We start from the raw sequence: 14,281 nt of genomic DNA, 5'->3' as shown, positions 1-14,281 counted from the left end.
TAGATCTAACTTGAATGTGAGAATGGCTAAGACATGGCTCTTAAGCTTTATAGACTCTCCAGTCGATCCAACTATTTTTGGTTTTCAATGACTCCGTCTCACAAAAATCACCTATCAAGTGGCTCATCTCACAGTGATCTCAGATAAGAATATCGGAGATGACTGATTCAATCTCAAAAAAAATTCTATCATCAAGATAAATTAAGAAATATAGATGGCTTATGATGGATAGATTCATAAATTTTTTAAATTCTCCGAGTATAATATATCCGAGATAAAATTTAAATCATAATTGTGTTTAAGGAACGGTCCAGTTCTTAAAAAGTTTCATTAAAATTTAATCGCTTTTAAAATATAATATAATATACGTAAAATTTAATCGTTCCATGGACTGCCATTAGCATCTCACCGCAACCGGGGGCCACTGCCATATTTAGCTTGCAAACTCAAAACCGTAACTAAGTTAAAATACAATGCAGTAAATTGAACGAGTGAGAGAACATTCGCAGTGACGTACCCACTGCCGTATTTCCACCCCATCCGAATACATACGTATCTGAATAATGAATTGCCGTCTCTAAAATGAAATGGAAGGTGCGGATTTGATCGATACGGGTTTCTGGCTTTCTGCCTTTTTAGGAGGGTAGGCGAAGGTCGGCGACGACGCAGCTGGATCGGTCCGCAAGTCTCCTTTCCGATCTTGTCCTTTCCGTCGATCCTCGACTCTGCCTCGATCTCCTCCGATCTCCGCCGGTACGCCTGCAAACTTTCTCCAAGCTGTCTTCTCCGATTGGATCGGGACTCCTTTTTTGTTTTTGTTTATTTGTTGATTTATTTTTCGAATAAAACGATTCAGAGTTGAGAAAGTCCGGACTCCTTTTTATTACCCGATCTAATCAGAAGAAATCCATTAAAATTGTTTTTAAGTTTTATTTTTTAAACTAATCATGGTCATGTTTTTTCTTCGTTTAAGGGTTCTGGTTTGAACATCTCTGGTTTTGAGCATTCCAGGGATTGACTCCTATGTATGTCGTTGTATCTGTCTTTTTTGAGTTTTACTATATTGATGTATTCGCTATTACATCTTTAATTCAAGTTCAATTTGCAAGCACTGAACTTTGGTTCGCTACGAAGCTATTCGTGTAATGCTATTTTTGTTGGATACAAAGTTCGGAAGTCGTTTTTCTTCGAGGAGGGGAATAGAAGTTGCACTTTTACCTAGTTTTTACTCTAGTTATCGGGATGAAGTAGTAGCTTCTGGCTTTAACTGATTGAGCTGAGTATGTTGTCACTCCGACTTAGGGTTTTGACACAACAGTCTTGTAAAGCAGGAGATTGTTATGATATATACATTATTTTCTAATCAAACACACATCTTGGAAATATTGCTCATTTTGATTGCCTTGATTCATGCACCTTAATGAGATCTATGACCTCCAGATCACAAAGTTAGGGAAGCCTGAAATAGATAGTGAATACCTGATGAAGTGTGTTTCTTACGCATTTGGGTATGTTCATCATGATCCATGGGTAATTTTCAACAGGTTGCAACGTGCAGCTGAAGAGCTGGTGCCTAATTTTCACTAGGTTACAGTTTTCTCGAACTGATTCTTGACATACTAAAAATGAAAATAGGATTAGAAAATAAACTCCACTTCAAGCAATTTTAGTGTGATATCCACCAACTTGATCTCTCATTATTTCCAATATATATATATATATATTATATATTCTAAGCATATAACTTGGATATTATTCATTGTAGAGTCATCGTTTGGTGATTTTGTCAAATTATTCTTGTCATTACAGTGTCTCGATTCTATAATATTTACCTTTCCCATTGGAGCTAACCTTTTCCAAATTGATAGTGATGGATCAAGATGGTTATTCTCTTCAACTTATTGATGGAGACGGTGCTTTCAATTTTACCGGCATTGAACATTTCACAAAGATAACAAAGATGGGTGATTGTGGATTGTCCTATGCAGTGGTCTCTATAATGGGTCCACAAAGTAGCGGTATGCATAGAGTTACTTCAAATTGATTTTAAGATTCTTTATTTTTTATGTTTTTCTTATATTACTTAGTATTTGCTTTTTGGAAATGCCCGAGCTATAGCATTTTTTTAATATTTTCATTGGTGATTTCTAATCATTTTATTTCTTTTGTTAATCAATTTATCTATGAAATTTATATGTAACAACTTGGACTAGCTAACATCTGAAAGTTGTTTCCGATGCATTTTTTTTGAAAAAATTATAATTCATTCATATTTGATAGAGCCTGGAACTTTTTCCCTTTGTGTACATTGGCTTTCGTTCAAGTAAGTTATGCTGAGCATTGACTTTCTTCTTAATATGGTACCAATTTTATAGGAAAGAGTACTCTTTTAAACCATTTATTTGGTACCAACTTTAGAGAGATGGATGCTTTCAGAGGAAGGCAAGTCATGAATACTGAATTTTATATATTCATCTCTATTTCTATAACTATATTTAATTTAATTCTGTCCACCTATGTGGATATTCATTTTCTTCAGGTCACAAACTACCAAAGGTATTTGGTTGGCAAAATGTGCCAAGATTGAACCATTTACTGTTGTTATGGATTTGGAGGGTACCGACGGAAGAGAGAGAGGAGAGGTATGCATTTGACTAATCCACTTTACTGATTTGAGTTTTGTCATTATGACTTTCAGAGGCACCTCTTTATAACCATGATTTGTTTGGATTTGAATTTTACACTTGAGAAAATTCTGAAAACAGTGATTTAGGTCAATGCTGTTTAGCAATAATAGTGACAGTATAAATTAGCACAAAGTAAGAGCTAGAGGAATGTGGAACAATTCTTGATGAATTTTATTCTTTTGATTCTGGTTCTAAAACATCTTTCAAGTAGCTTGTTTTGCTTGCCAAGCAGTATTATTATTATTATTTAAATTATAAACACCTACTTTCATTTCTCTAATTACTTGTACTTTTTTGGTTTAAATCAAATATTTCTATATGTGATGAGTGAATGAACACCTTTTACACATATTTGTGTTTATGGTGATTGGTGAGAATACTAAATGGGAACATGTTCACTATTCAACTTCTATTTCTTTATTTCTTTGTTGTTTTTGGTGGTGTAATTTCATTTGCTGCATTCACGAATAAAATGCTCAAGGTAAACTCAACAGTTGTTTGTGACTTTCACCCAGTTCTTTTAGTTTTTTCTATTCTAATTCCATATTTGTTGTTTCTTTATTTCCTTGGATTATTTTGAGACTTTCAGCCTTGTTTAAGCACTTTTCTTTTGCAGGATGATACTACTTTTGAGAAGCAGAGTGCCCTTTTTGCTTTAGCAGTTTCGGATATAGTGCTTATAAATATGTGAGTCTGCTGCTGAACATGTAGAATACTTTATACTATTCATTTTAAATCTCAGTGTATTAAAAATGAATGACTGACCCTTCTATTGAATCCTCCTATAACATAGGTGGTGTCATGATATTGGTAGAGAACAAGCTGCAAACAAGCCTCTCTTAAAGACAGTGTTTCAGGTATCGTTGTATTCTTCAGTTATTTGAATCTTCAATATAACTAGGCATAATACCATTGATGTGTACTTAATTTTAGCAAGTTACTATTTTTTACTTTCTCTTTTGTGTATGACAGGTCATGATGCGATTATTTAGTCCACGTAAAACAACATTGTTATTCGTCATACGAGACAAAACTAAGGTGGTTAATTGCTTCAATCTTATTTGTAGTTCCATTGCTTTAATCATTCATGAATTTTGGTTGACATCAATTGTTATTTTTGAGCAGACACCCCTTGAAAATTTGGAGCCTGTTCTGAGAGAGGATATTCAAAAAGTACACATTACTTATCACTTTGTCAGTCTGTCTATGTTGTAATATTCTGCAGCTATTGCATTAATATGTGATTTGCAGATATGGGACAATGTACCCAAACCAGAAGCTCATAAAGAAACTCCACTAAGTGAATTTTTCAATGTAAGAGGTAGATTTATTTTACTATGATAAAATTGCATTTGTAACTAAATTTGATGTCTTTACAGGTAGAAGTTGTGGCTCTTTCAAGCTACGAAGAGAAGGAAGAGCTATTCAAGGAGCAGGTCTGTCATAGCATAATTGAATTGTTCACATCAACATGCATTTTACTTAAATGTGTATTTATGCAAGATTATAATTGAAATAGTTTATTTCTATGCAATCTATCAAGTGTTTGAAAAAAAGGTCATCTTAATTCATACAGCTGCTTCAGTTTTAAGTCAATTTTGAAGAGACAACAGTGTCATGATATGCGATGTCATTTTTTAGAGACCTTTAAAAGTTGATGGACAAAATTTTATTGCATATCCGAGCCAAGTCAATACAGTTATGCAAGAGTGTGACTCTTTCATATCATGAAACATGCCATTTCTCTATTGTTGCAAACCAATACTGTGATTGGCTACCCATCTTTTGTTTATCTCGCCTTATTTTGTATGATTGTATGAGCATCTGGATACATGTATAGGTCAAATGACATTTACATGCTATAGTTGGCGTCAAGATGTTAACCGCTTTCTCGTATTTTTGTGTTAACATTTGTTGTAATGTACAAGGTTGCAACTTTAAGGCAACGGTTCTATCATTCTATCGCACCTGGTGGGCTTGCTGGGGATCGACGAGGTGTTGTTCCGGCTTCAGGATTTTCATTTAGTGCTCAACAGATATGGAAGGTTATCAAGGACAATAAAGACCTTGACCTTCCAGCACACAAGGTAATTATTTGGTTTTTATAACTTTTTATTTGTTTGATGGTCTAACTGTTTTATTTTTGATTAATTGTAGGTTATGGTGGCTACTGTACGCTGTGAAGAAATTGCTAATGAAAATTTTGCTTGCTTTAGCACTGATGAGGTGATCTTTGTCTGGTGTCAATTTGTCTATTTTTGTTAGAGACATTTGTGAGAACTAATTTGTTCATGATTTCTGGATTCTAGGAGTGGCTTCAACTTGAGGAGGTTGTGCAAAATAGCATAGTCCCAGGGTTTGGGAAGAAGGTTTCTGCCATTCTTGACAAGTGCTTAACTGGGTTAGTGTTTTTTTATTGCCCTGCCATTCATCTACAAGGATGGAACACCAATGAATTTATAAGATGATGCTTCAACATGATTTTTTTTTGTTGTTGAGTGAATTGTACATATCCTAATCTATTGAGTCTGTAAGTGTTTTTTTTTTGCATAAACTTGTAAACTCGATAAGTTTTATCCTACAATTTATTAACAACTACTTATAATCTGTTACTCTCACTTACCTTTATATATTTTTCCAAAAGACTCACTGTTTCAAATGATTTTTTAATTCTAATGAAGTAATACATTGCATACAAAAATCTCATGTGCAAATTTGATGTGAGTGGAGATGAAGTATTTTCAAAGGACGCATTATTTCAAATGATTTTTTAAAATTCTAATAAAGTAATACATTGCATACAAAAATCTTAAGAAATTTCATGTGCAAATTTGATGTGAGTGGAGGTCAAGTATTGGTAATTTACTTACTGCTTATTTTGGATGTGAGTCGGAGATGAAGTGTTAGTGGGAGAGATTATCACTGCCATAACTTAACTTGAATGTAATCGTAAGATAAAATTGTTACACATTCTTAAATGTCACAACAAATGGTTGAGATAAAGTTGGTAGGATATATTAATTAATTAATCCTTTCATTTCAATGATTATGTCACTGACACCTCCTGTGAGCATCTAGTGACCTTACATTGTTAGGTTTTAGTGATCATAGTAGTGTGCACCTTCACTACCTTACGTGTCACTACAAGCTAGCTTGCAATTGTTCCATAGTACTTTGTAGTTTGTACTACCAGGAGTCTGTACTAAATAACACAACATATCATCAATCATCTCCATAATTATATTCCTTCTTTCCACTGGCTTAGTCCTGTAGCCTCCTGTACTGGCTATTAGTAAAGCTCAGTAGTGATTGGTTCTAACCAGACCTAGAGGAGGGGAGGAATAGAAGTGGTGAAAGAAGAAAAGATATATATGTGTGTGTGTGTGTGTGTGTGTGTGTGTGTGCGCGCACGCGCGCTACAACAGTGGAGTTGTACTATCTACTTTCCTCTCTTTTTACAAAGATTTAACCAGCTTTTCCGTCTCTCAGTTCCTATGGTTCCCTTCTTTTTTTTTTCTTTTTCTTTTATCTCTTCTTCTTTCTCTTTATTTTTCAGGTCTCTCTTACTGATCATACCTTCAGCTCTCCACTCTCTTCCACACTTTCTGATATCTCACCTTCTAGACCCTTTAGATTTCAAAGCAGTACTTACGCTGAATTGAAAAATAACAATGAGATGGCTAGCAAGGTTGGTGATTCTGATTCAATTTCGTTTACGTAAATTATCTATTCTTTTTCCTCTCTACTTCCTCTGATCTATTATCACCCTTGTCAATCATTTTGCAACACTATCATTTTTATTCGATAGCTCAAGAAGACTGGGTTGTTAAGGACTGCAAACCTGCCATAGCAAAACTATTTTTCAGGGAATGCTAGATGATGCGGTATTTAATTTAGAAAATTTGATGTGTATTTGTTCATACACTTTCATGGAATTTTGCATGAACTCATGATGTTTGTGTCTGTACATATAACATCTTCAATAAAATGAAAGTTATTTCTTGAGGTTTTTGTACTGTGTCGGCATGCAAGGAATGAGGTTGATGACTATGTTAATTTTAAGTCATTGCACAGAAACTTGCATTTGAATTTAAAAGAATGCAATTAGTTGTACAATCTAGTTATTTATTATTTGTGATGATTACCAATAATACCATTTTAAGGATAGTTGTGTTGGTTGAAAAAAGTGCATTTATACTATGTTTCATATGTCATTTCAAAGTTTTTTCACTCTATTTTTATTCTCTTTAGTGATTTTTTCCCTTGCTATTGAATTTGATTAATTTATCTTGCAGGTACGACACAGAAGTTTTTTTCTTTGACGAAGCAGTGAGGACCTCAAAGAGACAACAACTGGAATCAAAGCTTTTACATGTATTTTTTTTCCCTTTTCAATACATATCCATTATCTTGACTGTTGACGAACCTCAATTATAAAGGTCATCTTGTCTGGGTTAGTTTAAATTTCAATTTCTTGACACCTTGCCATCTCGCTGACCATATTTTCCTACCTATGCACGTCCGGGGTTCCCTTCAAATTACTTATGCACCCTTAGAACACTTTTCAACTTGATCTTACTACTAATTATGTTAATTCTTCTTTCTTCCTCTTTATATGGTTATTATTGTTAACTTACATAAACCATTATTTCACACTACTTGACTAAAGGCACTCTATTGGCTGATAATTTGATGGTTGTGTTTAAATACGTCTTTTGTGTTACTTGTGTAGATGATATTTGTCAGCTTAATTGATGGAAAAAAATACAGGATTTCTCTAGTGGAATTTTCTGTGTGCTTTTTAAGAATTGCATCTGTGGGCATAGTATGCTTAGTCATTACTTCTTATGAAAGGAAGAACTACTGTGCTTGCAGACAATATAAATTAACTATCTATTCTAATTAAGCTCGAGGATAATAAAGAACTGAAATTTCATTGGAACATATGCAATCATAATATGTACAATTTTGTATTTCTCATTGATGTATTTTACTTTTCAGTTGGTAAATCCTTCTTATCAAACTATGTTGGGCCATATACGTTCAAAAATTTTAGATGATTTCAAAGGCTCTTTGGATAAGGCCCTTGAAAGTGGAGAAGGATTTGCTAGTGCTGCACTTGATTGCACTAAATCTTGTATGAAAAAGTTTGACAAAGATTGTGAAGGTATACTTTTGGGATTCAGATTTATCTAATTAACTACAGAAGTATCCTATTGTAACTATGTTTTCAGATGAGTTGATGATCTGTCATTTGTTTGGGTTTTGTAGATGCAACAATTGAACAAGTTGATTGGGACACTTCCAAGATTCGGGATAAGCTTCGACGTGATATTGATGCTCATCTAGCTTCAGTTCGGTCTGCAAAAATTTCCCAGCTTAATGCACTGTATGAGGTATGTTAAGATTTTGTGTTTCTTTACTTTGTGTAGAGGGCTCTGGTGCTATTGTAAATTCTACTTTATTCAGACCAAAACAGATTCAAAGTTGGATGACTATAGGTTGATGATTCCATTTTATATGCTCACAGGGCCAACTTAATAAAGCCCTAGCAGAACCTGTAGAAGCTCTTCTTGATGCAGCTGCTGATGATACCTGGTCCTCAATAAGAAATCTTCTTCAGCGAGAGACTGAATCAGCAACCTCTGGATTTGCTTCTGCTCTTGCAACATTTGATCTTGACCAGGCAACTATAGATAAAATGATTGTGAGACTTAAAGAATATGGCAGGTCGGTGGTTGAATCTAAGGCAAGAGAAGAGGCTGGAAGAGTTCTGATTCATATGAAGGATAGGTAGTTGCATTTTGAAAGTTCTATTAACTTCTGTCACAGATTTTGTAGTTAGTGGGATAATTGTGTATATTCTTAATTTTGTATTCAGATTCTCTACATTGTTCAGTCGTGATGCGGACTCTATGCCAAGAATTTGGACAGGAAAAGAAGACATAAAAGCAATCACAAAAGATGCTCGCTCTGCAGTATGATGGATTATTTTATTTTATTCTCTTTAACATTATTTACTGTTATAATACTCCTTTTCCCCTCCAATTCCATTCTAATGTTTTTTAATTAACTGAAAATTCTTGTGTATTTTTCAGTCTCTAAAATTGCTGTCTGTAATGGCTGCTACTCGTCTGGATGATGAATCTGATAAAATCGCTGAAACTCTTTCACTTGCTTTGATGGATACTTCAAACAGTGCTGTGAAAAATAGAAGCATTCAAACCATGGATCTGTTAGCTTCAAGTTCATGGCAAGAGGTTATTAATGCTCTTCTCACTTGTACTTGGTTTGAGCATAGACATACAGAGTTATTAGCAAATCTAGCATTTTGTAGCTGTCATTTTTAGTATCTAATGTCTTATAGAAGATTGATTCATGTATCTGCACAAGTCATTGCTTAGCACATTGAAAGGTTGATCATTGTTTTAAGTCATAAGTCATGCTCATCGAAAAGATTCACTGGAGCATGCTAACTCTCTGAATGCCTATGACTGGTTTGTACATTCCACTACCCGAGTTGCAACTATAACTTGCTCCTAGCATTGTGTTTAAAATGCAATATTTAACCCGCCTTCGATTCTTATTGTGGTGTGGTTTGTTTATAGATGCACAGAGCTATAATAATAACAACCTTGTTTGTAGAGGACTACTATTGGCATCATTTTTGTAGCAACAATGTTCTTCACTCAACCTTGATAGCCATATTAAAGTTTGCTGAGGTTTATGCATCACTATGTCTGGTGTTTGTATTGCATTCATATTTTAGCACACTAATTAATAATAAGGCACTGTTCATAGATTATTTAACTTAATTCTTTGATCAGGTTCCAGCTACAACAACTTTGATTACTCCCGTCCAGTGCAAAAATTTATGGAGGCAATTCAAGGCAGAAACAGAATACACTGTCACTCAGGCCATTTCTGCTCAGGCATATTGACTAACTGGTTATCTTGTACAAATTTTATGTTTTTTGTTTTCTCCAGCACTGAAATTATTGATAACTTATGGTTAAAAAAAAGATGCTACCTAAGCAGGAGATAGGAGATTTTTGAGTATTTCTGGGTAGCTTAGATGACTATGATATTATTAGAAGTTCAAGGACTTCCAAGCATGTAGTACTTAATTCTTGTTCAAAATATATCTTTTCCATCTTGATACTAAAATTCACAGCAATAGCCTTCTTTTACAACATAATGAATGCAATTTACTTGTTCTTTTATGCACAGAGTTGAGTTGTGACACAATAAAATCAGCAATGTCCAAGAACTCTTAACACATGTTTTTTTTTGGCTGATTTCAGGAAGCCAATAAGCGTAACAACAGTTCTTTACCTCCTCCATGGGCGATTGCTGCTATTTTACTGTTGGGATTTAATGAATTTATGACTCTTCTTAGGTGATTAATTTACTTGGATGAATTTCAGTATTACATTCCCCAACTCCTTATAAACTCTTACACACTACATTGCAGAAATCCTTTGTACCTCGGTGTCATTTTTGTCGTCTTTTTAGTTGGCAAAGCCATTTGGGTTCAGCTCGATATACCCGGCGAATTTCGCAATGGCGCTGTGAGTGTGAAAGTCTTTCAGAGTTCCAAGTTATATTCATTTTTGGTGAAGCCGATGTGTATATTGAGTCTTGACATTGTCCTTTATCTGGCAGCTTCCGGGGCTTCTCTCCTTATCCACAAAGTTTCTCCCAACAGTGATGAACATCCTTAAGAAATTAGCAGAGGAGGGCCAAAGAGCTGCAGCTCCACAAGCTCAGAGGAAACAGGAAGATGATGAGTCTGAAGCATATAGGAATGGAATACACAGCAATGCAACCTCATCTACATCCTCTAGTGTAACCTCATCATCCGATCGAGGGCTTGAATACACAAGCCCGCTAACACAATGAGAAAGTAGTAGTGATGATAATACATGTTTGTTTGTTTGTCTGTCTTCTCAGTCGAAGGTTCAAGACCCTCTTGTTTAGTGCAGATGCTCCATTGTTACTTGTGGTCTGAGCCTATGAATTCAGTTAATATGAAGCAGAAGTTGGTGTGTGATAACACACAGCTTCATAAGAGAATGGAAGCGAGATTGATGCCCATTTGGTTTTAGTTATTGGCTTTGTGGCATTTGAGATGTATACATAGATACATTTACTCTTGTTCTTTTGTACGTTATTTGTACTTTATGAATTTGCTTGGCTATTGATTACGTGTGTTACAGTTTAAGGTTATTGTTTTTGTTTTCTCAGTGAAGTTTCAATAACTAAGAAAACTTATCGATTGTGAATCTGTTCAAGCGGTCTTGTATTGTCTATGTTGTCAAAACTTGGTTCATAAAGCCTATTAACTTGAATCATAAATGTTCTTAAGTATCATCTGAATTTGATAAGATGTCAATTATTTTTATTCTTTTAGGGATAAAAAGTACTTCTTTCTACACGAAATGGAAAATATAGGGTTTGGGCGAATCTTTCCAAATTTTATTATGAAGCGAATTGGGCTTGTTGATCCATGGATGCCAATGCAAACGCAAATCGATCGCTGAGCCCAACACGTAGCAGCCCATGTCCATGGATCATCAAAAGCAATGATCAATTGGGAAAAGGTTAGCAAATCGATCAGGAAGAAGACGAGAGGAGCTGCGCCGCAGAGAAGGGAGGCGTGTGGGTGTCGATCGCGCAAATGGATCATCAATTCGGCAGTGGGAGCTGGATGATGATCCCGACTCAGAACCCGCTAAGTCATGACTTCCACGCACTCCAGCCCCAATTTTCGTCGCAGCAACAACCGCCACCGCCACCGCTCCAGCAGCAGCAGCAGCAGCACCCGTCGTTGGCCTCTCACTTCCATCTCCTACCTGTAAGCCCTCTTATTAGCATAATCTTCTAGCCGGTCTCTCAATCAGTGCTTGTCATTCCTCGTTAGAACTTGGGGCTAACCGGAGACGTTCCAGAGCTTGTGGTCCGAGCCTAGGTTGGTGCGTCATACCATAGCTTGACAATTGGGAACGAGATCAAATGTTCATTTAGTTTTAGTTATGGAATTTTGGCTGCGTGGTATTTGAGATGCACTGACAGATAATTTGCTTGTTCTTTTGTACGTTAGGTCTTTTTGCTTGAATTTATTCGTTTAGCTGTCGATCATACGAGTGCTATAGCTCAAGGTTACTTTGTTCTCCCTAATGAGGTTTCGATGGCCGAAAAGACTTTTATCATAGGAGAAAATTTTTTGATCATGGAAATTTGTGAATTTGCCCTGTTTGGCCATGTATAATTCATTTCTAAGTTATTATTATTATTATTTTTTCCAGTTAGTAGAACGGTTATCGGAAGCAATTGATAGTGGAAACCGTGATCAACACTACGAGTCATTGGTTAGTTTTCTCTCTCTTTGACCTAGCAATTTCAGTAAGAGGTTTTTTTCATCTCGTCTATTCTCTAAAGATGAGTTAACGAGGATGTTTACTGGTCTTCTGTAGCTATCACAGCCACTTCATATTTCCTTTATTTCCAGGTTACTGAACTGAACACACAATTTAAAAGGTGCCAGCAACTCTTAGACTCTATTTCAGAAAACATCAGTTCAAAATCTATGGTGAGTAAATACAATATTGTACAAATTTTTTGGTACATATTCTAGGCTAAATCGAAGTGCTTATCTTGGTAGAACAGTTGCGATTGGAGTGTCTTGATTCTAGTCCAAAGTTGATGATAATATTTGAATAATATGGACATTGTTATTGTCTTCCTAGCAGTAAGGGAACTATAGCTAATGTTAAATTGTTGCATTATCTTTACATGACCACATAGATCATAACTTATTGATTTATGTAGCATTAGTGATAAAAAAAATCATTATAATTTTATGCAGAATCATTGATGGCTATACAAACAAGGAATAATCTGTGGCACAACTTGTTTAATCCCTACCCAATTGTGGTCATGAAACCTATGTAGCTTGGTCATTGAGATATATATATTTTTTTCAATGAAAGGTAAATCTTGAAACTATGCATTCATATTGGATATAATGGAGAAGCATACGAGCATATATTATATTTTCACTCGAGCTAAAGGTGCAAATATGGATTATTCTGTGGATAATTTCACTTAATCTGCTCCGAAGTTGATAAGAATCTTGAGAATTATCCGTCTATTTAGCATTTTACTGAACACATTGGACAGGCACGTAAGAGGCAACTAAAAAGACTATTTTAGGAGTAGTGGCCCTTTTCACTCTAGCATTACCATACGCATTATATGCTGTCAAGTGTCAACTCATTTCATCTTCCATTCCTTGCTAATTATTATATGTGCTACCTCTAATTGCAATGTGTGTCCACTTGAATGGATTTATTGACAATTTCTATAATGTTTACGATTAACATGACCTTGGCTTCTTGTCTCCTAATTGCCAAATCATTGATGACTCAGAAGGAGTAACCAAAGAAAAACTAAGAATCAGTAATAGATAGCCTTTGATCTAATTGCCTATCTTGTGTTCCAACTTTCAAGTGGTAAAGAGAAACATCTTATACACTTTAAACAAATACATGTTCGAAATAGAAATATGTTATTATTTGGAACTTTTAAGTTCTTATATTCTCCAATCTTGTTAAGCATCTGCATCAATATATTCTGAGGGATCACATCTATTGCTCACTAGTAATTTTTTTTACATCATTGATGATTGAATAAACAAGGAGAAAGTTCCTTTATTGTCTGTACTTCTATAAGCTTGCATGATTCCTTGTTTTGACTGATCTAATTGTGCATATAACTAATGGGAACTGTCCGTTTTGCTTCGATCTATACTTTTGGTTTGTTTGCTTTCATAACTTTTAATCTATTTATTTTTTTTGCATCCAAGACTGTTGAAGGACAAAACCAAAAGTTGGAAGAAACTAATCGACAACTTAGTCAAAGGAGGTCTGAAGTTTCTTTTAAGTCATCAAATATTTCTAATCTCGTTTAACTTCTTGACAAATCCTACTGGTCACTTGCTTTTTTATCAGGGATCTGATTATGAAGTATAGAAGCCATGTGGAAGACCTGGTTAAGCCCGAGAATAGTAGATGACAACACTTCCATCTTTTGATGGCTGACCTAGACTTGCCAATTTGTGTAAGCTAACATATTTTGAAAAAGCGGCCTAATGCAACTTATGCATTCTTGGCAATATGGTGACTAAGATTTTGTAGACCGTTAGTCTCTTCATCATTTGAGACCAAAAGGCTTACAGAACAGAGATGTGCTATGATATTCTTAGTGTTTGTTTACATATGGAGGACACTCTTCTTTCCTTTGACCAAAGATTCAGTGATTAACTCCAAGACTGAAGTCTCTGATGAGAAATTTTCGCAATTTCAATTGGTATCCGTCCTATAATGATTAAATGAGTTTGGGATTTACAGATTTCAATTAAAGTTCACTGTGAATTTTATCTGCAATAAAGAAATCATCTATCTTTATACTGTATATATCTATGGTGCTATTAAATAAATTTATTTGGGTATTCATTATTCGATTTGAAGTCACAAGATATCTGTTAGTTATTTTAAATCCCATCTTAAAAATCATTTATCATGTATTCATGT

General features: G+C 34.9%; 2 protein-coding genes across 2 annotated transcripts; both read left to right on the top strand.

Moving 5' to 3' along the window:
- The first annotated feature begins 621 nt into the window (after window positions 1-621).
- Window positions 622-10,911, top strand: LOC141823324 (protein ROOT HAIR DEFECTIVE 3-like). Its single transcript, XM_074710598.1, has 23 exons — window positions 622-753; window positions 1,869-2,018; window positions 2,376-2,442; window positions 2,540-2,642; window positions 3,304-3,374; window positions 3,481-3,544; window positions 3,660-3,725; window positions 3,813-3,860; window positions 3,939-4,001; window positions 4,067-4,123; window positions 4,616-4,774; window positions 4,845-4,913; window positions 4,997-5,088; window positions 6,983-7,061; window positions 7,689-7,854; window positions 7,959-8,083; window positions 8,218-8,480; window positions 8,569-8,665; window positions 8,786-8,947; window positions 9,515-9,619; window positions 9,992-10,086; window positions 10,162-10,258; window positions 10,353-10,911. The coding sequence occupies exons 2-23, from the start codon at window positions 1,871-1,873 to the stop codon at window positions 10,587-10,589; spliced, it is 2,433 nt and encodes an 810-aa protein (XP_074566699.1). The 5' UTR covers window positions 622-753; window positions 1,869-1,870; the 3' UTR covers window positions 10,590-10,911.
- Window positions 10,912-11,313: 402 nt separating this feature from the next.
- On the top strand, window positions 11,314-13,963 carry LOC141824337 (mediator of RNA polymerase II transcription subunit 9-like). Its single transcript, XM_074711603.1, has 5 exons — window positions 11,314-11,544; window positions 11,996-12,058; window positions 12,199-12,279; window positions 13,555-13,613; window positions 13,700-13,963. Exons 1-5 carry the CDS (start codon window positions 11,368-11,370, stop codon window positions 13,761-13,763), a joined length of 444 nt encoding a protein of 147 aa, XP_074567704.1. The 5' UTR covers window positions 11,314-11,367; the 3' UTR covers window positions 13,764-13,963.
- Window positions 13,964-14,281: the final 318 nt, after the last annotated feature.

The sequence above is a fragment of the Curcuma longa genome, chromosome 3, assembly GCF_044706935.1.
Source record: "Curcuma longa cultivar G26 ecotype Majalengka, Jawa Barat chromosome 3, ITB_CL_G26_1.1, whole genome shotgun sequence".
Classification (NCBI taxonomy): Eukaryota; Viridiplantae; Streptophyta; class Magnoliopsida; order Zingiberales; family Zingiberaceae; genus Curcuma; species Curcuma longa.
Note: the sequence above shows the minus strand (reverse complement) of the source record. Positions and strands in the feature narration are given on the sequence as shown.

What these genes read in the sequence shown, in the direction of transcription:
- LOC141823324 (XM_074710598.1), top strand. Translation starts at nt 1,871, where the DNA reads ATGGATCAAGATGGTTATTCTCTTCAACTTATTGATGGAGACGGTGCT. An exon ending in ATGGATGCTTTCAGAGGAAG is followed by an intron (nt 2,443 to 2,539) that starts GCAAGTCATGAA and finishes CATTTTCTTCAG; the next exon opens with GTCACAAACTACCAAAGGTA. An exon ending in GAATTTATGACTCTTCTTAG is followed by an intron (nt 10,087 to 10,161) that starts GTGATTAATTTA and finishes ACTACATTGCAG; the next exon opens with AAATCCTTTGTACCTCGGTG.
- LOC141824337 (XM_074711603.1), top strand. Translation starts at nt 11,368, where the DNA reads ATGGATCATCAATTCGGCAGTGGGAGCTGGATGATGATCCCGACTCAG. An exon ending in ACATCAGTTCAAAATCTATG is followed by an intron (nt 12,280 to 13,554) that starts GTGAGTAAATAC and finishes TTTGCATCCAAG; the next exon opens with ACTGTTGAAGGACAAAACCA. An exon ending in CGACAACTTAGTCAAAGGAG is followed by an intron (nt 13,614 to 13,699) that starts GTCTGAAGTTTC and finishes CTTTTTTATCAG; the next exon opens with GGATCTGATTATGAAGTATA.